This window comes from Coenobita brevimanus, chromosome 98 (genome assembly GCF_032717465.1).
Source record: "Coenobita brevimanus isolate Jiangsu-jjx chromosome 98, ASM3271746v2, whole genome shotgun sequence".
In the NCBI taxonomy this organism is placed as follows: domain Eukaryota; kingdom Metazoa; phylum Arthropoda; class Malacostraca; order Decapoda; family Coenobitidae; genus Coenobita; species Coenobita brevimanus.
In genome coordinates, this window is record NC_137051.1 from 39,932,282 (window position 1) to 39,957,968 (window position 25,687).

General features: G+C 39.6%; 1 protein-coding gene across 1 annotated transcript in view; it reads left to right on the plus strand.

Annotated features, from left to right (window-relative positions):
* Positions 1 to 25,687, plus strand: part of Sptz (zinc finger FYVE-type containing 26 spastizin) — a 109,441-nt gene that overhangs the window by 49,260 nt on the left and 34,494 nt on the right. The window contains exon 4 of the mRNA XM_080283608.1: positions 22,603 to 22,681. Coding sequence (XP_080139734.1) covers positions 22,603 to 22,681 — 79 coding nt within the window. The remainder of the gene's footprint in view (positions 1 to 22,602; positions 22,682 to 25,687) is intronic.

Consider the following 25,687-nt stretch of genomic DNA (forward strand, 5'->3'; position numbering starts at 1 on the left):
TTGGACCTTGTTGGAAGGACACAAATCAAGAGTGAGAGCAGTGGAAATGAGTTATTTAAGAGGAGCCTGTGGAGTCACATGGAGAGACAGGCTGACGAATGAGGATATAAAGGAGCGTTGTGGTGTAGATGTGGGTGTGATAGGAAGCGTTATGAGGAACACACTGAGGTGGTTTGGCCATGTGGAGAGGATGGAGGGTGAAAGACTGACGAAGAGAGTGTATGTGAGTGAGGTGGAGGGGAGAAGAGGGAAGGGGAGGCCGAGGATGAGATGGAGGGATGGGGTGGAGAGGTATATGAGAGAGGGGGGTGTGAGTTGGGAGCAGGGCAGTGAAATGGCGGGGGACAGGGCGACTTGGAGGCGATTTGTTTGTAGCCACCCCAAACGGGATTGAGGTATCTGGCAATAGATAGATAGATAGATAGACTTAACTCCCCCTGTATTTATTTTCTGATGTTTGTATATCTGGTAATATGTGTGGGCATGTATGTTCCATATCATCCCTCTCAAAATTATTTTCTTCTGTAAAAACTGATGGGAAATTCATATTTAGTGCTTCAGAAATATCCTTCTCTTGTGTATAGATGATCCCCTCATCTGTAATGGATTGTATTATATCTTTTACTTTGGTTTTGCTTCTGATGTAGCTGTAAAATAGCTTCGGTTGATCACTACTTTTATTTATGATGTCCTCCTCAAGTTGTTTTTGGGCTTCCCTCCATATTCTTGTATAATCGTTTCTTGCCTGTTTATAGTTGTTATATGCCCTTTCACTAATGTGTCTTCTGTATCTGTTCCACAACAAATCTCTTTTTTCTTTTGATTTTTTACATTCTGTATTAAACCATTCCTTTATTTTCTTTTCTGTTTCTTTGTGCTGTGGGATGTACTTCTGGACTCCTATTTCATAAAGTTCACAGAATTTTTTATATATAGCATTTAAATCTTGTCCTCTAAGCTCCTTTTCCCAATCTATTTCTAAGAAGTACTTCTTTCAATCTGTATATGGATGGGGTTATAAAAGAGATTCAAGGTAGGACAGTGGATGTTGGAGTGGCCTTGGTGAAAGAGGGCAGTGTTTGGATGCTGCCTGTACTGTTGTTTGTTAAGTGAAGACGAAGGGGGGCTGAAAGGCTTGGTGGATGAGTTTGGGAGAGTGTGTAAGAAACGGAATTTAAAGGTGAATGTAGGGAAGAGAAAAGTTATGGTCTTCGAGAGAGGTGAAGTCAGTGAATGTACAGTGAGGTTGGATGATGAGGAAATAGAAAATGTGAGTACGTTTAAGTACTTGGGTAGTGTGATGAGTAAGGATGGAAGTTTGGAGGGTGGAGTGCTTGAAAGGGTACATCAAGGAAGAAAGGTTGCTGGTTCCTTGAAGGCAGTGATAAGAAACAGGGAAGTGAGCATGGATGTGAAAAAGTTATTACACGACAGTGTTGTGATACCAACTTTGATGTATGGAAGTGAAGCTTGGACGTTGTTGGAGGGACACAAGTCAAGAGTGAGAGCACTGGAAATGAGTTATTTGAGAGGAGCTTGTGGAGTCACATGGAGAGACAGACTGACAAATAAGCATGTGAAGGAGTGTTGTGGTGTGTATGTGGATGTGATAGGAAGCATTAGGAGAAATACACTGAGGTGGTTTGGCCATGTGGAGAGGATGGAGAGTGAGACTGCCGAGGAGAGTGTATGTGAGTGAGGTGGAGGGGGGGGGGGGAGACGGAGGGGAAGGCCAAGGATGAGATGGAGGGATGGAGTGGAGAGGTATATGAGAGAGGGGGGTGTGAATTGGAAGCAGGGCAGTGAAATGGCGGGGGACTGAATGATGTGGAGGCGACTTGTTTGTGGCCACCCCGTATAAGGGATTAAGGCATCTGGCAGTAGATAGATAGATAGACAGACTTCTTTAGGTCTTGATAGTTTCCCTTTTTATAAATTAGGCTCTTTTTGTAACTTTAATTGCTGTTCACTATGTCATATGCTATCCTGAAGTTGCAATTTAGTACTGCATGGTCGCTTTAGCCGAATGGAGGGCGATACATTAAATTGTCAGTATCCTTTTCATGCCTAGTAAATATAAGATCCAGTACTGAGGGTACATCGAGTCCTTTTTTTTTCTGGTGCTTTCCCTTACATGTTGCGTTAGGAAAAACTCCTACACGAGATCCAGGAACGTTTGGTCCCAACAGCTTTCTTGGCTTATTATGTCTAGAGTATTCCAGTTTAATAATAATAATAATAATAATCTGGCCTCTTGTTTCTCAAAAGCGCCAGTTCTTCCTTTTGGGAATTCACTAGCGCTCGTTATTTTTATGGTTACAAGAATTGTGACATTTCTTGTATATAATACAAGCTACATCATATATACATGAAAGTGGCAAAAATTAAACCCTATAATCATCTGTCATAGTACCTCTCTCCAGGTCGTAGCATTTTGAAAAAAGAAAGGCTTTCAGCAGTCTCTTAAAGGATTCAACAGTAGAGAGTTGTCTTATGGACAATGGCAATCTGTTATATAATCTAGGGGCTCTATATGCAAAAGAACGATCAGAGAAAGATGACTGGTGAATGGCTCCTGGCTCATCAAGACGCAAGGAATCATCTTCACTGCGTAACATCACACCCGGGCGTGTCGATGGGAGTTTTAACAATTCAGCAAGATACTTCGGTTCACCAAACTTAAGAACCTTGAATGTAATAAGACACAGTTTAAATTCAATTATAGCCTTTACTGGTAACCAATGCAACTCAATCAGAAACGGGGTAGTTGAGGTTCTCGGGGGGAGACCAAAGATAAGCCGTGCCGCCCTGTTCAACACAGACTGAACTTTTGTTAGTATATTATTTGGAAGACCAACCCACAGTGAATTACAATAATCAACACGAGACAAGACCACTGCATGGACCAATGTTAGGAGGCACTGTCTATTCAGGAATCTTCTCACAGAATACAGATTTCTGATATGCAAGTTACACCCTCTTACAACCTGATTAATGTGTTCTTTGTAATTTAACTTAGAATTAAAATAAACACCCAAATTTCGAACAGAACTGACTGGATGCAGCTGTGACACACCAATGTTCAAAGCCAGGGCATTGTCAGTGTCATCACCCCTTCTGTTTCCTCTGATGATGATGATCTCAGGTTTTTTTTTTTTTTTTTTTTTTTAAATAACAGAATGGAGGAAGGAAAAACAAATGTAGAAAAAAAATAATCCATACACCAGATTACTGGTGTCCTCTGTTCATAAAATATCTGTAACAGTTAGACTTGAACAGTTGTAGGTTGAAATTTGGAGGAAAACAACTCTGGGGAAGCGAGTTCCAGAGAGATGCAGTTCGGGGAATGAAAGAATTCTGATAGGCAGAAGTTCTGCAATATGGTTGAGTGACATTCCAGTCATGAGCGCTACCAGATGCCCGTGTAGCACGAGGGAAGGCATGGAGAGGTGGCACCATGGACGCAACTTCGTCTGAGCATTTGCCAAAAAAATATCTGTAAAATAATGCAAGGGAGGCAACATTCCTTCTTACTTGCAGGGGAGGTAGTTTATATGTAATGGCAGGGTTGTTAATGATTCTAACAGCTTTATTCTGAATTTTGTCTAGTTGTCTTAATGCAACCTCTCCACAACCATTCCACAAGGGTGAGCAATATTCAAGCTGAGAGCGCACATGACTCTTATAAATTATAGCTAACTGCTCATCGGCGAAGAAGTTACGGACTCTGTACAATAATCCAAGTTTCTTTGAGGCGGTTTTAGTAAGTGATCTGACATGAGAGGTCCAGCTGAGGGCACTGTTAAGTGAGACACCAAGAATTTCAATACTTTTGGAGATGGGAATATTAGTAGCACTGAAGGTAATGTACGAATCTGGCAATATTTGTCTATTAGTAAACTGTATATATTTAGTTTTACTAGCATTAAAAGAGACAAGGTTGTTTTGTCCCCATTCACTGATTGTAGATAGATCTTGATTTATGGAGATGGCTGTATTGAGTTGAGAGGTAGAGATATTAGACTTTGTAAATGGATGTCTGAGTGTGAATGAACTATGTAGTGTTGAGTGTTGAGTCATCTGCATATGAGTTTTACCATCATTCAGCTTAAGTTTCCTCTTAGCCATCCAAATCTTAATATCAGACATTAGAGATTCAAACTTTATCTTAGTATCGTTGATATCTGACATCTTAACATAGAGCTGGGTGTCATCAGCATAAAAATGATAGGACACATCATGAGCATCAAGTAGAGACGATAAACTACTTGTGTAGATAGTAAATAGGATTGGACCCAAAACTGATCCTTGAGGGACTCCAAATAGAAGAGGAGCAGAATCAGAGCTAGCGTAATCAACAACCACTCTCAGATCTGTCCGACAGATACGACTTAAGGAGCAAAAGGGCACTATCACGAACGCCATAAAAATACAGATCATCCAACAATAGTTTATGATCTACTGTATCAAAAGCTGCAGACAGATCCAAAAGAACTAGGAGAGAGGACATCCCACTACAAGTGTTTGCCACCAAGTCGCTCTGAATCCTTGTTAGTGCAGTTTCAGTCGAATGGTATTTTCTGTATGCTGATTGAACAACAGGAACAACTCTGTTGTGTTCCAGTAGTGGTAAGAGTTGGTCAAGTATGGCCCGCTCAATAATCTTGGATAAAAAAGACAGGTTAGAGACAGGACGATAATTTGTCATGCTCTCGACATCAAGGCCAGGTTTCTTAATTAGGGGCCTAAGCAAAGCACGTTTCTCAGACTGCACAAAATTACTTTCTAAGAAGCATCTATTTATTATGTTGCAGATAAAGTCTGCAGCGTGCTCATACACATCAGGCAGTCGTGACATGTTACATGGATCGAGTGAGCAAAATGTTTTATTAAGTTCTCTGATGTAACATTTGACTTTGTTTACATCCAGTGGATGAAATGTTGAAAGCAAATGATCCCCGGTGCACCGTGGCTGGAAGTCAACTGAGTACACATCACAAGGAGAACTGCTGTCTAAATCACTTCTTATGCGAGATATCTTACTTGTAAAAAATGAAGCAAAATCAGAAGCCAATTGGGCATCAGATAAAGAAGTTGGTTTAACAATTACATTCCTCCGACCAACCAAATTGTTCACAACTGCAGACAATTTTTTTTTATCACCACCACATGAATCAACTTTATTTTGATAATACCTAGCCTTTTGGGCTTTTACAGTGTGAACGACTGCTCTTCTCGTAAAAACATAACGCAAACGAGTTACTTCGGTCCACTGCAAGCGCCACTCATGTTCTGCCCTTCTACGTTGTCTACGCAAAGAATTAATGGATGGACCATACCACGGAGAATTATCACGTACAGTGATTGTTTTTACTACCTCAGGACAATAATGGTCAAAAATTGACCTGAGCTCGTTGTTGTATATATCAACCAATTCACCAGAAGAAAGACTTGAAGAATTCATTCATTCATTGCCAGACGCCATGTATCCCAAACGGGGTGGCCAACGGCTTAGAGTTAATTGTTTTACAGGGAGGGGCACTAATCCTCCACCAACCCCACTTGACTTGAAGAATCAGTGGAGTTTAAACGTTGATCAATTTCAAAACACATCAACTGGCGGTCAACATTGTTGTAATTTCTGAACCTGATGACCTTCCTATATGAAGGGGATTTCGGGACATCAAAACTAAGAGTGATCAGAGCATGATCAGAGATGAGGGGGTCAAATGAGTCAACCTCCACATCTGATACGCGCCTGCAACCAACGGGAGACAAGATCAGGTCAAGGACATGTCCTGAGACATGAGTTGGATTTCTCACATGATTGAAAAAATTGTTCTGGGTGATCAACTCAAGGAATTCTGAAGAAAATGGTTTTGACTCTGGACTGTCAACCCAATAATTGAAATCACCACAAACAAGAAGTCCTCCAGGTCTAAGAGAAAACCCTTCAAGAAACTGCCCAAACTCCTCCATAAAACCTCGATCTCTGCCCGGATGACCTGGTCGATAGACAATTGCAATTCTAATGGTATTCTGATGGAAATTTATTAATACTTCCATAAATTCAAATGATGATGGGGTCAGGTCTGAGTCAATGAGAGAAACGTTTGCAAGTGCTGCAGAGTAGATGAGTGCTATGCCTCCTCCTGGATAGTCAGCAGCAGGCCTGGGAATACTAATAATAGAATGTGTCTTAGGCAAGGCATTACGAATAATATCGATATCAGACTTATACAACCAGGTTTCAGTCAAGTACAATATGTCAAGCTCGTGCTGATTTAGGGTTTCATTAATATAGTCTATCTTATTACGGATGGAACGAATATTTAAAAGACCCATCCTTAACTGGTTCAAGAGGGACGTAGTCAGTTCTTTGAATGGTCAAAATTGGTGTTTTCAATCAATCTATTCCTATGAGAAATCATAATTGGACATCCTCTACTTGAAGCAAAATGGGCAACCACCTGTGACTTTGAATTAGCATCTTGATGTCTTAAAGAGGAGCAGTTGATGCATTTAGGAGAATTTCTGTTACTACAGTCCTTAGATTTATGGGCTCCAGCACAAAAGACACATTTAGGTTCATCACTTTTCCTAGAACATCTCTCAAATGTATGACCAAAGCCTTGACAGTGATGACACTGTGTAACCCAGAATCTATCGAAAGCGCGGCATCTTGTAAGATCCACATAGATGTAATTGTCCTGTTCTACAATGGAGGATCTCACCTCTGGCGACATCTTCAAGACAGCAGTTTTGGTGTCATTCCTTGTCCTTGTGAAGAGAAGGTTGAGGGTACAACCTCGATCAACGAGCATCTTAATTTTATTGTTTTTTCTCAGAATATTTGGGATGATGTCAGAGTCATCCAAGGAAGAGGAAAGGCCTGTCACGGTCATTTTAGGCAACATTTTCTTTGGCTCTGATATGCAAAAAGTGCCCTCAGAGCCAAAATGATCAGTCAGCACCCCAGTTGCTTCCCCCCTGGCCTCAGCTGACGGAAACTTCATTACCAGCCCACCAGCCTTGGTCTTAAGGCAGCTGTCAACCGGTACCGAGTTAAGTACGCCTCTGATGTCTTCTGGTCCCATCTGATTTGTCAGGGCACTAGCGCCACTCTCTGGTTTCACAATCAGTACATGCTGACTATGAATGGCTTTTTTGTGGCCATGAGCACTGATCTCAATCACGCCCCCAGGCAGATCCTTCCCTCCCCCCACGAGAGACCCGCGAACAGCATCCGCAAATGACTTGGCCTGATCTTGTGTGATCGCCATAGGTGATGAGACCTTGGTCTCTAGTGCCTCCAGTCTATTTGATACGTCTCTGATTGCTTGAAAGATTGGCCCAATGACTTTATCTTCATACTCCTTCTTGGTACTACTTCCTCCACCAGCCAAGACCTCGTCTGCTGGTGCAACACACTGGCTACACAGCCAGCGAAAGCCCAGCTGGTGGCTCCTCTTCATGAATGGATAGTCGCCTGCATCCAAATTTTCACAAGCTATATGAATCCACTCGCTGCAGTAGGCGCACTTCAGTGCTTGTGCACTTTTTGCTACAGACCTACTGCAGCGAGGGTACTGGTGTTGTTTACTCATGATAAGGGAGAACAAAAAAAACAAAATGACAACAACAGCAAAACGTACATACAATACTACCCAGGAAAAACCCGGGCAGCGCCGCCCCCGTTTGTGTCACCCTAATTTAGGAGGAAAAAAGAAAACCGAAGGAAAAAAAGCACAAAAAACAGAAATGGAAAAAAACAACAACAAAAACAGGGTTCTGCGAGGTCACCACGAGCAGGTGGGGTACGACTTGACTACCCTTCTAGGAAAGGTAACCCAAACCGAGGTGCCGCAGAAGTGCTGAGATGGTATTGAAACTTTTCCCAATTTTCGAGCTTTACAGCAGCAACAAATACGTCACTTAGGCAAAACCTCATTGGTTACGATACTGCCATTTAGTATAATTCTTTACGATATCTCTTCCATTCTGTGTAGTAATGCTCTTAAACTCTGAATTATACTCTCTGCCAGATCCTCATATTCACCTCTTTCCCATGTGTTTGATGTGGGTGGCATGTATAAATTTGCTGCAATTACTTTCCCTTCAGATGTATTGATCTCTACTGCAATCATTTCTACTTATAAGGTTATATCTAGTTCTGTTTCTTTGACTTTAAGATTTTTCTTTATTAATATTATAATTCCTCCTACTTTTTTTAAGATCCTTTCTCTTCTCCATATATTGTATTCCTCTAAGTTTAGGATGTTATTTGATATCCTTTGTGTTAATTTTGTTTCAGTTAGGCATATTATATGTGGTTCATTTTCACTGATATAATCTAATAATTTAGATACCACTCCATTTACATTTGGGTACATCAGCTTAATCATCTTAAGGGTAAATGCAGATAAAACAAAAGTGATGATATCTAGGGTTGGTGTCGGTACTGTCAAAGACGAGGGAGACTGGCCATGTGCAGTTTGCCACAGGGGCTTGGGAAGTAATTCTATCTTGTGCAGGTTTGTGATAAATGGGTGCACAAGAAATGTAGTGGTATCAGAGGTAGACTGCGAGATAATGCTGATTTTATGTGTACGGCGTGTTGGGGAGAGCCGATGAAGATTGTCAGGTGTGAAAGGATTGAACTTGCTGGTGAATCTCTTGAGTGTGTGGAAGTGTTTTGTTATTTGGGAGATATGTTGTGTGCTGGAGGTGGGGCTAGAGCTAACTCTGTGGCTAGGATGAGAAGTGGTTGGAAGAAGTTCATGGAGCTCTTGTCTCTTCTGACACTGAGAGGGCTCTCCCTACGTGCTAAGGGATCTTTGTATGCAGCATGTGTTAGGAGTGTAATGCTGTATGGTACAGTATTGAGACCTGGGCGGTAAAGGAGGAGGATATTCGCCGGTTCAGATGTACAGAAATGACAGTGATTAGATGGATGTGTAGTGCATCCCTGCCCTTGGGTGGGAAAGGAGGTCCGGATGATGATGATGATGATGATATAGTGTGTCCCTGCGTGCAAGGTCCGGGGGGGCTGGGTTTACGATGGAGGAGTTGAGAGGTAGGATGGGACTGGAGTGTATTGGTGTTGTGATGAGGAGAGGTAGATTGAGATGGTTTGGACATGTGGAGAGGATGGGGGATGATAATTGGGTGAGGAAGGTGAGAAGTGTTAATATTGCAGGTGGGGTTATGAGGGATAGACCGAGAAAGACATGGGACGAGGTCATTATGTGTGACCTCAGGGTTAACTCTTACACCGCGGACATGTTTCCCAGTGTTTTGCATCTCCAGCAGGGTTATTTGGGCTCTGACAGACTCTCAAAAAATATTTGCCAAAAATCAGTTATTAGTCCTAGAATATTAAAATTACATATGCATATGGCACATACCTTCAGCTTTCTCCTGGGATGTTTGTTGAGCCTTCGTCGATTACCGTAGGACTTGTGGAGACCTCTGAAGTTGGGTAATGAAGTCTCCACTTTACACTTCCCGACAACCCGTAATATGATTACCACAGCCAGATATTAACACTATAAACACTACTCTATGATTATCAAGTAGTTTGGGGATCCATACTCCAAATAAAAACCACTGTGAAAGCAATGAAAATTACGGGCGCATATGACCTTCCCACTTGCGCAAGTTCGCTGTTGGTATTCTGCCATTTATTATTCATAAAACCCCTCACACTTTATATTTCTATTACTATATAACACTTATATATATCTACAGTCTTTATCCATAAGTTTCCTTCAGTAGTATTAGTTTATTGTCCCTGTAGGGATTCAATTTCTTTCAGTAAAATACGTAGCATTCACTTTCTCGTCCTGTATACTAGCATTGAGAATGATTGTCACTTTCACCTTTACTCTCATAACTCATAGTATTCAGACATGCTAGAGTGAAACTTTCACTTTCATTACTCCTAGGGTATATACTCGTATTCTTATAATACTACTCATTTACATTTCCATTTACGTTCTCTATTTTATTTACGATATTTACATTTCTATTTTATTTACACTGTGTTATGCACTGTCACTTGAAGTAACTTATAAAACTATTTTCCACTGTTCACGTATATTTACATTCATTACTTTCCGTTGCTGTTTACACATTATTTACACGTTATTTACAATTCCACTTGCACTGTTTTACTCAATAGAAAGGTCGTAGTCACTCTTTTATCAATGGTCAGTCCTTTACTTCTTTCCACACGAGGTTTAGTAGGGGGTAAAGGTCACAGGGCCCTTTGCATGGGGGTGAAAAGTCCCTGAAGTCAGCAAGAGCAAACAGACGTACCTCCACATTGGAAGATGAGAGTGAACTGATAAGGGTGGGCCGGGGTGGTGGCCTACCTAGGGAAATGCATTACTGCCAATGTTAGCCTCTTGACAGCAGCTAATATATAGCAGTGAAATGATTGGCAGGAAATCTAGACAATACATTATAAATTAGGTAGTTCCAGGTGAATGTAAATATCACTTAGGCTTCTCCCTTCCCTCATATGTATATTTATTACGAAAATAGATTATACGGCATATTCCAAGGGGAAATAAACAGTGAAAATTAGCGAACGAGTGCACGTGAGGTGTTGTCAGGTGATAATTAGCCAATTCCAGGTGTATGGCACTCTCACTTACCTTATTTCTTTCTTGTATATATTATTTGGTATAAGAATAGGGCATAGGGCTTATTTCAATGGATGAGATCAGTGAAAAATTCCTGGGAAGATTTACTTAGCGTAGCATGGCTGGGCAGGCGAGAGGATAGGGTAATGGAGGGGGGGTTGGGAGGGGAGTCAAGAACGGGGAGAAATGGCTAAATTGTCAACAATGGATGGGAGTACAGATGAGATTAGGAGTGCTGACTAGTGTTGGACATTGGCAGTACTGATAGATGATACAAGCCACCACTTGGAAGCCCGGGTGAACTCAAAATAACACAGAATCACAAAAGCGACGCCCCGCGGTATGATCCCTTGCTCCCAAGCGTCATGAAAGTGATGCCCCGCAGTTAAGGGGTTAAGGGACTGAACAGGGAGGCTGCAATGGATCATGCAGCATGGAAAGCTGCCATTAGGTGACCAAGGCCGATGCATGCAAGCATGTTGAAGCCTTTTAAAATGAAACGAAACGATTAAACAATGTACATACTTGTCATGACTTGGGTCTGCTACCTTCCTTCTTTTTATTCCCTCCTGGTTATGTACCACTTTCGAACCTGGAATCCAATTACTTTGTAAAAAAATGTATTCTTCTCCTTCTTTGATCTTCCCTCGTTCTTTGTTTTTGCATCCTTCCTCTTCGCTTTTAGTAATTCCAGTTCCTCTTGAATTAGGCATCTTTTTATCCATACATTTTTGAATTCCTCGTTTTCCATGAGTTTCTTTGTTTTTTTTAGTATCTTCACAGTGTTTACCCTCTGGAAGGTTACCTTTTGGGGCCTTGACTCATTTCTCTCATATTTCCCTAGCCTTTTGTATCCTCTGTGTCTTTATTACAGATTTCCTCTGATACTTCCTTCAGTATGCTCATTACATTTGCCATCTCCTTTTTGTGTCTCGAGAACCTGTTTTTTATTTCTTCATCTTCTATACCAGTGATTACTATAGATTTGTTGATATCTGCTGAATCTCTGACCAATTTAGGATTGTTTTTCACTTCCTTTTTAATACTTTTTTCTTCAACCCTTGTTTCTAAGTCTTTCTTTACTTTCACTATTTCAGCACAAGTAATTTCCACATCATTTTTGTAGCTTTGCTTCGCTTCATTCACCATTGTTATCTTCATAATATCACTGCTCTGGTCTATCAGACTTCTTACTTGCCTAATTGTCTCTGTATCATTTTTTAACTCTTCCATGATACTCTTGTGGTTGACTACTGCACTTGCCATTTCACTGATTTTCATTCTAAGTGAACCCACCTCTACTATCAGCTCATCTATTGTTGTGTCTTTCTTGTTGACTTCCTTTCCTAATTTTCCTATTTCTTCCTTCTGCATGTGCAACTGTTTCTTAATTTCATCCATTTCATTCTGAAGTGCCATCTTCAGTCTGTTTACCTGTTCTACCAGCTTATTGTATGTCTCCATTTCAACGAATTCCTGGTAGAAATCATCATCCTGCTTTCTACCTTTATCCCTTTTCTTTTCCAACTTGCTTTACTGAAGTAGGTGGACGTCATGTGATACTAAGAACACAGATTCTACTTACATTCCCTGATGCAGACAAAACAACTGATCAGCTGACGCTGCTGGGTGCATTCCTGCACTACTTTGTTTATTTTACTATTTGTGTGTGTGTGTATGTGTATAGTGTTTTATGTATGTGTGTTTTATGTGTTTTATGCTATTTATGCATTGTGTGTGTGTGTGTGTGTGTGTGTGTATGTTTGTGTGTGTGTGTGTATATGTGTGTATGTGTATTTACCTATATGTGATATACAGGAAATGAGCTTTGCTCGTGGGGTCCCGTCTCTGTTTCTCAATAAGTCAAATTTAGCATTAAACTCGTTTAAGTTTAGACTGGACGATCTCTTTGTCCAGGCTATTCCACAGGTCTATACATCTATAAGGAAAAGTATATTTCTTGATATCTTTCAAGCAGCTTGGCTTCTTCAGTTTCATTCCGTGTCCTCTTGTTACTCTCTCATCCCATGAAAACAGATCTTTGTCAGTTTTATCTATTCCCATCATGGTCCTGAACGCTGCAATCATGTCACCTCTCTTTCTCCTTTCTTCTAAGGAAGGCAGATCCAGCTTTTCCAGCCTCTCTCTGTACGACAGATCTGCCGGACTGGGGACCATTTTGGTTGCTGTTCTTTGTATTCTCTCAATCTTGTTCATATCTTTCTTTTTGTGTGGGAACCACACTACTGCTGCATACTCTAACCTGGGATGAATCATGGCCACTATCAATTTCTTCATCATCTCCTCATCCATATAATGAAAAGCTACTCTTATATTAGTCAGGAGTTTATATGTCTCTCTAACTGTCTTGTTAATGTGTTTTTCAGGTGACTCTCTGTCCTGGACCAGCACTCCCAAATCTTTCTCTTCTCTCACTTTTGTGATTGGTTCATTACCCATCAAATAATTCAGTGATGGCCACTTAGTACTTTTTCCCATTTCCAAAATTTTACATTTTCTTGCATTGAGTTTCATTTCCCACACCTGACTCCATTCGTGTTTCCTGTCCAGATCCTCCTGCAGCATTTTACAATCCTCCTCAACCTCTACCTTCCTCAAGATCTTTGCATCATTAGCAGACAGACTGCATAACTGCATAACTGTTCACTCCATCTACCATATCATTTATGTAAATCAGGAACATTACTGACACCAACACCGAGCCCTGTGGGACTACCCTTGTTACTTCCCTCCCTCCAGACATTCTATCCTTCATTACTGTCCTCATTTGTCTGTCTCTCAAAAAGTCTCTCATCCATTCCAGGAGGTTCCTCTTCAGTCCTCCCTTCAATCTGTGTGTGTGTGTGTGTGTGTGTGTGTGTGTGTGTATATATATGTGTATTCACCCTGTTGTATATACCTAGTTGTGACATACAGGAAATGAGCTATGCTTGTGGGGTCCCATCTGTTTCTCAGTAAGTTAAATTTTGCTTTGAACTCGTTTAAGTTTTTAGACTGGACGATCTCTTTGTCCAGGCTATTCCACAGGTCTGTGCATCTATATGGAGAACTGTATTTGATATCCTTCAAGGAACTTGGCTTTTTCAGTTTCATTCTGGTTCCTCTTGTTACTCCCCCATCCCTGACAAACAGATCTATTCAGTCAATTTTATGTACTTCCCTCATGGCCCTGAACACTGCAAGCATACCACCCCTCTCTCTCCTTTCTTCTAAGAAAGGCAGATCCATCTTTTCCAGCCTTTCTCTGTATGACACATCTGCCAGGCTAGGGACCATCTTGGTTGCTGTTCTTTGTATTCTCTCGATCTTGTTTATATCTTTCTTTTTGTGTGGGGACCACACTACTGCTGCATATTCCAACCTGGGGCAGATCATGGGCACTATCAATTTTTTTCATCATCTTCTCATCCATGTATTGAAATGCTACTCTTATGTTAGTCAAGAGATTGTACGTCTTTCTAACAATCTTGTTAATGTGTTTTTCAGGTGACAAACTATCCTGGACCAGCACTCCCAAGTCTTTCTCTTATCTTGCTTTTGTGATTGGTTCATTACCCATCAAATAATTCAGTGATGGCTTCTTGGTACTTTTACCCATTTCCAATACAGTATTATACATTTTTTTGCATTGAATTTCATTTCCCACATCCGGCATCAATCGTGATCCAATCCAGGTCCTCCTGCAACATTTTACAGTCTTCCTGAACTTCTACTTTCCTCAAGATCTTTGCATCATCAGCAAACAAACTTGCATAACTGTTCATTCCATCTACCATATCGTTTACTTAAATCAGGAATATTACTGGTGCTAACACTGATCCTTGTGGGACACCACTTGTTACTTCCTTCCATCCAGACATCTTGTCCTCTGTCACTGTCCTCATTTGTCTGTCTCTCAAGAAGTCTCTCATCCACTCCAGGAGGTTTCCTCTCAGTCCTCCTTTGTGCTTCAGTTTCCACAATAGTCAGTTGTGGGGTATCTTGTCAAAGGCTTTCTCCAAATCTAAATACATGCTGTCCACCCAACTGTCTCTCCCCTGTAGCACTTCAATCGCTCTTGAGTAAAAGCTCAGTAAATTGGAAACGCACGACCTTCCACTTCTGAATCCAAACTGACTTTCAGCCAAAATGTTCATCTCTTCCAGATATTTTATCCATCTGTCTTTGATGATTCTCTCGCACAATTTTGCCGCTATGCTGGTCAGGGATACTGGTCTATAATTCAGGGGCTCTTCCTTGTTTTCCCTCCTTACATATTGGTACCACATTGGCCCTCATCCATTCCTGAGACACTTTCCCTTCTTCCAGAGAACACACAATTAAACCATGAATCTTCTCCACCAGTTGTTCTCTGCATTCCTTCAGTACCTAGTTGGAGATTCCATCTGGTCCTGGGGCTTTCCTTACATCTTGAGTTTCCAGTAATTTATATACTTCCTGCACTTCCACTTTTATATCTTCCATCACTTCATTTCTAGTCACTCCCTCCCCCTTCACAAAATCCCTTTCTTTCGTGAAAACCAATTGGAAATATTTGTTCATTATTTCAGCTCGCGTTGCAGCATCTTTATCTCTCCTTCTACTTTCAGTTTGGTGATTCATTCCTTTTGTTTCAATTTGCCATTAACAATTCGATAACACAATTTGGGTTCTTCCTTACATTTGTCAGTTATACCTTTTTCAAAATTCCTTTCTTCTTCTCTACATATTCTTGTATATTCATTTCTAGTTCTTCTATATTCTTTCTTTGTGCTGTTATTACCTCTTTTTCTCCAGTTGTTCCATGCCATGTCGCCCTTTTTTTTTGCTATCCTACACCTTCTGTTAAACCAATCCTTCTTACTCTTGGAACATATTTTTCCATTCCTGAATTATAGAGGTCTAGAAAGATATCCCACTTCCTCTGCACATCTGTTGTTTCTCTGAATTTTCTCCAATCTGCATTTTTGAAAAATTTACTCAATCCTGTAAAGTTTGCTTTCCCAAAGTTGTATCTTCCCTGCCTATAAAGCTCACCTCATGGCACCACGTTCCCTCTTATCATCTGGAACTCAGTGACCACATGATCACTTATTCCTGTAGGACACAGATATTTCAAAGATTCAGTTATGTCAGGTTCTTTGGTTAGAAGTAAATCCAGTTTTGCTGGCGTGCCATCACCTCTGAATCTTGTCTCTTCTTTGACCCACTGGATCGTTTCATTATTCATGGCTATATTTAACCACATAGTGTCCCACGAATCCACTGCCTCCTGAGTCCCATTCCTCCCAGTTCTCCTCTTTACAATTAAAATCACCCATCAGAATTATGTTGTTGCTTTTCTCAGTCACTTTCTGTAGATGTCTAACCATGTCTGACAAAATCTTCTGGTATTCATCGTCATTCCGTGCTGTTGTCTTAGGGGGAACATATACTACTGCCATGTTTCTTTTGCCATTCTCTCCGGTTTCCAATTTCATATTTATCACTTCAGCCCTACCCTCTCCCAGTTCCACATTATCCACATTGGTGTTCTTCACTGCTATCATCACTCCTCCTCCCGTTTTTTCTTTTCTGTCTCTTCTCCACAGTTCATATTTACCATCTCCCATATGGATATCAATATTCTGTCTTAACTTGGTCTCTACAAAGCACATAATATCTGGTTCATGTACCCTCAAGAAATCGATTTCTAACCTTGCCAATATTAAACCAAGAACATTAGTATATGCCACTTGCCATCTTTTTTCGTTGTTCTTTATTCTCTCTTCTCTCCCTTTCTCCATTGGTACCATTTCCTCAATTTCTGATCCATAACTCTCCAATAGAACACTGTCCTCTCATCCTCCATTCTCTTCTTTTTTTGCCTTTGCTTCCTTTACTAGCTCCTTTATTGTAGCTCTTTTTTCCTCATTTGCATCTCTCCTTATCCAAACATTCTTAAACTCCTCTTTGTTTGATAATTTCCATGCTCTGTTGATGATTTCATTTACCCTTACCTGAGACTTAAACTTTACTTTAAGTGGCCTCTCCCCTCCTTACTCATACTATCCTAGCTTAAACACTTCTTCAGTCTCTTCTTCAGCTTCATTGTTACTGTACATAACTACTGATACTATCTCTTTAGCCATACTTAGTTCTTCTCTTTCCCTTTCTGATCTTACTGTCATTCGTTTTTCTTTTACTTCTGAAATTATCACGCATTTTTTTCTTCTCTGCTACATTCCCAACTAAAGATTCTCTGCTTCTTAGTACCCTAACTACTTCCTTCTCCACCTTTTCCTTGCTTTGTTGTTTCATAATCTCTTTCAAATTTATATTTCCTTCCTCTTGAATTTTCTTCCTTCTGAAATTATCACGCATTTTTTTCTTCTCTGCTACATTCCCAACTAAAGATTCTCTGCTTCTTAGTACCCTAACTACTTCCTTCTCCACCTTTTCCTTGCTTTGTTGTTTCATAATCTCTTTCAAATTTATATTTCCTTCCTCTTGAATTTTCTTCCACCTTTCATGTTGCTCCTTGATTTCATTAATGTGGTCGTCTTGCATCCTTGATTTTGGTTCATGCCCATCTAGTTTACTTTTCATCCTGTCCCTTTCTTCTTCCAACCTCTTATTTTCCCTCTTGAGCTGTTTTATTTCATTTGAAGCAGATTCATTACTTACTTTTAATTCTGTAACTTGTCTTCTTTGTTCAGCACTACATGTGCTGATGCTTTCCAACTGGCTCTGTATTATCTTAATCTCTTTCTCCTGTTCTAAGGTCCATTCCTGCAGCTCTAATTATTATCCATACCTTTTTTAACCCCTGAAGATTCCTCCTTTCCATTTTCTTCACTCCTGCTACTCTTGTTTGAGTCAGTTTGGTACTTCCTTTACCCTTATCCTCATCGGAGAAGCCCGCAAATTCACCGTCATCAGATGTAAATAATAAACTATCCTTTTCCGCCATGATGCAACCTGAGAAAACTTTCTACTTCTGCTGTGTCTTGTACTCTTGTTTGACCAAAATCTGAGTTTCTTTCACCAATATCAGACGGGACCCTCACTCAAATATTCATTTATGTAATCACAATAGGCTGGTCTCCTTTTCGTTGTTGATTCTGTGTGTGTGTGTGTGTGTGTGTGTGTGTGTGTGTGTGTGTGTGTGTGTGTGTGTGTGTGTTCTTACCTAATTGTATCTTTACAGGAATGAGTCAAGCTCGTACTGTCCCGTGTCTTAAACCATATTTATCGTACATATCCTTAAATTTGTGAATTGTTTTGGCACACACTATTTCATTCGGTATTGCATTCCATTGATCAATTGCTCTGTTTGGGAAACTGAATTTCCTTACGTCTTTATCACCTCTCTTCTTATGCAGTTTTTTGCAGTGTCCTCTTGCTGATGCTTCTCCATATGTTAAGTAATCATTTATGTCTATTTTCTCCTTTCCTGATATGCATTTATATAGCATTATCATGTCACCTCTTTTCTTTCTCTCCTGTAGTGTTGGTAGATTCAGTTTATTTAGTCTTTCTTTGTAGCTTATGTCCCTTAAGCTTGGTATCCATCTTGTAGCGGCCCTTTGAACTTTTTCAATCTTGTCTATGTGCTTTTTGAGATGAGGACTCCAGACTACTGATGCATATTACAGGGTTGGTCTAATGAATGATGTTATTATCCTTCTTAGCATGTCTTCATTTATGTATGTGAATGCTATTCTCATATTTGCAAGCAGTGTATACATGTTCCGTACCTTCTCGCTGATGTGGTCAGCTGGAGATAGTCTGTTATTGATAATCACACCTAGGTCTTTCTCTCTTTCTGATGTATATAGGGTTTTATTTCCTAACTTATAATCCCAATCAGGTCTTTTTCCACTGTTACCAAACTTGATTACATGACACTTGTCCACATTGAATTCCATTTGCCATGTACTACTCCATTCATGAAGTTTATTTAATTCTTCTTGTAGCTCCCTGCAAGAGTCTGTGTTAGTAATTCTCCTTTGTATTTTTGCATCATCTGCAAACATGTTCAGATAGCTCTCATTTCCAGTGTTACTGTTTATATCATTTATATACACTAAGAACATGATTGGTGCCAGCACTGAACCCTGTGGTACTCCACTAGTCACTTCTTTCCATGATGAGTAGTTTCCTCTTAGTACTGTCCTCATTTCTCTTTTTATGAGAAAGTCTTGCATCCAACAAAACAGTTTGCCTCGAATTCCTCCTTGATGGTACAGTTTCCATAAAAGTCTTTGGTGTGGTACTGTGTCAAAAGCTTTCTTGAAATCTAAATAGATACTGTCCACCCATCCTTCCCTTTCCTGTATTGTGTTTGTTACTCTGTCATAGTAGCTTAACAGATTAGTAACACATGATTTTCCTTTTCTGAAACCAAACTGTCTTTCTGTTATCATACTGTGTTCTTCTAGATGATTTACCCAAGCTTTTCTTATAAGTTTTTCTAATACCTAGCTTACAACACTGGTCAGTGATACTGGTCGGTAGTTGAGTGGATTTTGTCAATTTCCTTTCTTGAATAAGGGTACAATATTTGCTTTTTTCCAAATATCTGGTAGTTTACCTTGACTCAAGGATTTCTTGAAAATTAAAAATAATGGTTTACATAACTCCTTTGCACATTCTCGTAATACCCAACATGAAATTTCATCAGGACCACTTGCTTTTCCTCTGTCTAATCTACTTAACTCCTCCTGTATTATTTTTTCTGCTATTTGTATATCTGGTAGTATGTGTGGACATGCGTGTTCCACGTAGTCCCTCTCAAAATTTTTTTCTTCTGTAAAAACTAATTGGAAATTCTTATTTAGTGCTTCACAAATATCTTTCTCTTGTGTATAAGTGATTCCCTCATCCGTAATGGATTGTATTATATCTTTTACTTTAGTTTTGCTTCTGATATAGCTGTAAAACAGCTTTGGTTGATCACTACTTTTATTTATTATATCCTCCTCAAACTGTTTTTGGGCTTCCCTCCTTATTCTTGTATAATCGTTTCTTGCCTGTTTGTAATTATTGTACGCCCTTTCACTATTGTGTCTTCTGTATCTATTCCACAACAAATCTCTTCTTTCTTTTGATTTTTTACATTCTGTATTGAACCATGTCTGTATTTTCTTATCTGCTTCTTTGTGCTGTGGGATGTACTTCTGGACTCCTATTTCATAAAATTCACAAAATTTTTTATATACAGCATTTAAATCTTGTCCTCTAAGCTCATTTTCCCAATCAACTTCTAAGAAATACTTCTTTAGGTCTTGATAATTTCCCTTTTTATTGTTTAGGCTCTTTTTGTAACTATCATTGCTGTTTACTATGTCATATGCTATCCTGAAGTTATAGTTTAGTACTGCATGATCGCTTTTGCCGAGTGGAGGGTGATATATTAAACTGTCAGTATCATTTTCTTGCCTTGTAAATATTAGATCTAGCACTGAAGGTACATCAAGTCCTCTTTTTCTGGTGGTTTCCCTCACATGTTGCGTTAAGAAAAACTCTTGTACGAGATCCAGGAGCTTTTGGTCCCAACAGCTTTCTTGGCTATTTATATCTAGAGTATTCCAATTTATATTTGTATTGAAATCCCCAGTTAGTATAATTCTTTCCGATTTCTCTTCCATTTTATGTAGCAATGATCTTACACTCTGAATTGTACTCTCTGCCAGGTTCTCATATTCGTCTCTTTCCCATGTGTTTGATCTGGGTGGCATGTACAAATTTGCTACAATTACTTTACCTTCAGATGTGTCGATCTCTACTGCAATTAGTTCTACTTGTGATGGTATATCTAGGTTTATTTCCTTGACTTTTAGATTTTTCTTAGTTAATATTATAATTCCTCCTCCTTTTTTTAAATATCTGTCTCTTCTCCATATATTGTATTCCTCTAAGTTTAGTATGTCATTTGATTTCCTTGGTATTAATTTTGTTTCAGTTAGGCATATTATTTGTGGTTCATTTTCTCTGACATAATCATTCATCTCTAGTAATTTAGATACCATTCCATCCACATTTGAGTACATCAACTTTATCATCTTGTTTATATACTTGTCCTTACATGGTTCTACTACCTTCCTCCTTTTTCTTCCATCCTGTTTGTGTACCACTTTCGTACCTGTAATCCTATTACTTTGTAAAAAAATTTCTTCTTGTCCTCCTCTGATCTTCCCTCATTTTTTGCTTTTGCTTCCTCCCTTTTCTCTTTCAGTAATTCCATTTCCTCTTGTGTTAGACATCTTTTTATCCATACATTTTTGAACTCCTCTTTTTCTTTAAGATTCTTTGCATTTTTTAGTATCTCTTCCACTGTGTTTACACTCTGGAAAGTCACCTTTAGAGGTCTTGTCTTGCTTTTCTCGTATTTCCCTAACCTTTTGCGTTCCTCTATGTCTTTACTACAGATTTCCTCTGATACTTCTTTCAGTGAGCTCATTACATTTGCCATCTCCTTTTTGTCTCTTGTGATCTTGTTTTTAACTTCATCCTCTTCTATACCAGTGATTACTATTGATTTGTTTATCTCTACTGAATCTCTGACTAACTTTGGGATTGTTTTGGATTATTCTTTTCACCTCCTTTTTAATGCTTTTGTGTGTGTGTGTGTGTGTGTGTGTGTCCATGCTTGTATGCATGCATGTTTGAATGCATGTGCAGCAGTGTACATGAGTGGGTATGTACAATAAAGTAGAACCTTACTAGTCTGTGTTGTATGGCAATAATCTTGAGTCCATATCCTGTACACTCTGTATATACACACACTTATACCTGCGATGATATGTGAAGTGAAAAAACATTAGTGATGGAAGTCGAGTATTGTACAGTCGTAGGGACATGTAGCCTTGGTGAGTCATGATTAATTGCCATAGTAGTGAACAGCCTGCACTTGCCTGGCTTAGATGAAGTTTATGCAATACACTTACTACCTCAATTTATCTTATAATAGTTGCTATAGTATTCATTTATCATTTACAATACGTATGTTAGACTACGTACAGATGAAAAGAGTCATGAATCGTGACTGCAGTGATTCAGTGTTGTCCAGACATTCTTTCAATTTATGAATATAATTTTTACCCATATGATGGTGACCAACAGCCTCTCACTTGATGTTTTGCTGCCAAGTTCTTCCTTCATCTTTCATACTTTTTCTGTGTCTATAGGAAACAAAAGAGATCTGTACTTTGTTGATTTGGAGAAGGCCTTTGACAGAGTCCCTAGGGAGGTGGTGAAATGGGCAATGAGAAAGCTTGGGATCGAGGAGTGGCTGGTTAGAGTGATTTTGGCTATGTATGTTGGTGCTAACACCCAGGTATGAGTGAATGAAGATTTGAGTGATGAGTTTTGTGTGAATGTTGGTGTGCATCAGGGATCAGTCTTGAGCCCCTTGTTGTTTATTATGGTACTTAAAACCGACTCACATGATATCAGAAATGGACTTTGGTGGGAGATGTTGTATGCCAATGATTTGGTGTTGATTGCAGAGAATGAAAGGGAGGCGGAGGAAAGAAAAGCAATAAGAAGTGACAGGAAAGATGGGAGAAATAGGAAGAGAAGAGGGCAGGCACAGAAAAAGAATGATAAAGGCCAAGGAAGAAGTAGGCAACACTACATCAAGTGAGTGGATGGTGGTTGCCACCACCTACCACTAATCTCTTTTTATGCTAGTGTGAAATAGCCAGCTGTTCGCTATGACCCATTCTTGTCCAGCTCATCCTGTTGGAACATTTGCATAATTTTTTTTGAGGTGTACCCTGCATGAGACAATATTATCATTTGCCACACTAAAGATATTTTTATGTCTGATGTTTCCTTGGGAATATTCAGCAACAGTTGAGCATGCAAGTAACATTTTGCAGTCCTGCAAAGTGTTTGATCTATTGGTCTAGGTGTATGATAGGCATTTTCTATGTTGAAAAGTAACCTGCATTATGCCCCCTTACAGCTGAGCCACCTCCATGGACTTATGCACACCAGATCATCGAGAGCAACCTCAGATATGCTGTTGTCATAGAAACTCACAGGTGAGATATGTGATTGTATGCAGTTCAGTACCATATTTCTGTATGTGACTGTATACAATTCAGTATCATATTTCTTTAGATCCTCTCAAAACAGGCTCTGATAAGAACAGGAAGTACCATTGAAGTTGGTTAGTGCTTTGAAAAGGGTTATCTAGCATAGTTGTTAATTATGGGAGAGTGGTCATCTCCATGAGTGACGGATGTCATGCCCAAGGAATGACATAACTTAGCATGTTAGATTATTAAAGCTTACATATTATTCTCATATATTTGTATGTGACATGTGTTAGGAGTATAATGCTGTATGGCAGTGAGACCTGAGCAGTAAAAGAAGAGGATATTCGTAGGTTCAAACATACAGAAATGATAATGATTAGATGGATGTGTAGTGTATCCATGATTTTCAGGCTGGTGGGGGGGGGGGGCTAGGATTACGATTGAAGAGTTGAGAGGAAGGATGAGACTGGAGTGTATTGGTGTTGTGATGAGGAGGGGTAGCCTAGATTCAGATGGTTTGGGCTTGTTGAGAGGATGGAGGATGACGGCTGGATGCAGAAGGTGAGAAGTGTGAATGTCGGGGTGAGAGTTGTGAGAGGCAGACCAGAAGAGACCTGGGATGAGGTCATAGAGTGTGACCTCAGGGATAAGAGATGGAATTGGGAGGCTGCCAGAAATCAAGCAGTGTGGAGAGCTGTCATTAGGTGACCAAGGCTGATGCATGGAGGCTTGTTGGAGTCTTTATAAATGAGACAATATGATATGATGCGATATGTTTTGTTTCTTTCAAGTATTGTTTATTTTTGTATTTTCTTTTGCACTTTTAAAAATCTGCTTGCTCCTGGATTTGCTGGTTGGTGTGAGAGGTGGATTTATGGCAAATATTGATTTTCATATGTTGGTGCAGATGTAGTTGACATTTTCCTTATTTTTGTCATAAGTCAGCACCCATGGAAGGATTAATTTTTTTTTTTTTTCCTTATCTACCGGTACTACTAGATACTGTGAGGCCAGGGGGAACATCTCAGGTCATTCACTGATTGAGAAAATCTTACAACACCTCTATCAGGATGTTTTGAAAGTGAGAGCTTTTACAGAGTGTTCTATCCCAGAGAATCACCTCAGGCTGGTCACTAATTGATACAAGTTGTTTTTGTTGCTTGGTTTTGGCATGTTTATGTGTGTGTGTTCTTACCTAATTGTATCTTTACAGGAATGAGTCAGGCTCATACTGTCTTGTGTTTTGAACCATGATTGTCATACATATCTAAATTTATTACTTGTTTTGGCACACAGTATTTCACTCAGTAGTGCACTCCACTGATCAACTGCTCTGGGAAACTAAATTTCCTTATGTCTTTATCACCTCTCTTTTTATACAATTTCTGCAGTGTCCTCTTCATGTTGCTTCCCCATAGGTTATATACTCATATACAGTACATCTATTTTCTCTTTTCCTGTGATGCATTTATATAATGTAATCATGTCTTCTCTTTTCCTTCTCTCTTGTAATGTTGCGGATTTAATTTTTTGAGTCTTTCTTCATAGCTTAGGACCCTTAATCTTGATGCTCATTTTGTAGCATCACTTTGTACCTTTTCAATCTTATCTATGTGTTTTTTGAGATGCTCATTCCAGACTATTGATGCATACTCCAGAGTTGGTCTGATGAATGATGTTCTTATCTTTCCCAGCATGTCTTCATTTATATATGTGAATGTTACCCTCATATCAGCAAGCAGTGTGTACATGTTCCTTACTTCTTCATTTGTGTGGTCAGCCGGTGATAGTCTGTTATTCATAATCACTCCTAAATTGTGGTATGTGGGCGACCATCATCCACTCACTTGATGTAGAGCTGCCTACTTCTTCCTTAGCCTTTATCATTCTTTTTCTGTGTCTGCCCTCCTCTCTTCATATTTCTCCCATCTTTCCTGTCACTTCTTATTGCTTTTCTTTCCTTTACAGGTGGCATTACATTGAGTGACAAGCCAAATGGTTTCCTGTAAGCCAAGAAACCATTTACTGCACTGGGTGTTAACCATATAACCAAACCATACGTGCTCCCTACATGTCAGCAAGTGGGTTGGTGGAGGATTAGTGTCCCTCCCCATAAAACAAATAACTCAGAGTCAAATGGCCACCCCTTACGGGATTGTGGCGTCTGGCAATAGATAGATAGACTCCTAGATCCTTTTCCCTTTCCGATGTGTGTAGGGTTGAACTTCCTAACTTGTAGCCCCAGTCTGGTCCTTTTTCACTTTAAAACATTTGCCCACATTGAATTCCATTTGCCATCTATTGCTTCATTCATGAAGCTTATTAATTCCTTTTGTAGCTCTGTGCAAGAGTCTGTGTTTGTAATTTCCCTCTGTATATTTGCATCATCAGCAAACATATTTAGGTAGCTTCCATTTCCAATGTTGATGTCTGTGTCACATGTATATACTAAAAACATAATTGGTGCCAGCACTGAGCCCTGTGGAACTCCGCTTATCACTTCTCTCCATGATGAGTAATTTCCCCATATCACTGTTCTCATTTCCTTTGTACTGAGAAAATCTTGCATCCAGTTGTACAGATTACCTTGGATACCTCCTTGATTGTACAGTTTCCATAAAAATGTGTATGTGTGTGAGAGAGAGAGAGAGAGAAAGAGATTGATTTGACACAGCCCTCTCTCTCTCTCTTGGTTCTTCTTGTTCATGTACCATTTGTGCATCTTGTTCTTGTTCTTTTTGTTCATCTTGTTCATGTTCTTGTTCTTGTTCTTATTGTTCATCTTGTTCTTGTTCTTCATCTTGTTCTTGTTCTTCATCTTGTTTTTCTTGTTCTTGTTCCTGTTCTTGTTCTTCTTGGTCTTGTTCCTGTTCATCTTGTTCTTGCTCTGCTTGTTCTTGTTCTTGTTCTTCTTCATCTTCCTCATCTTGTTATTGTTGTTTTCACCTCCTCCTCCTCCTCCTCCTCCTCCAAATGGCGTAATATGATTAGTGGCGTTCCCCAAGGCTC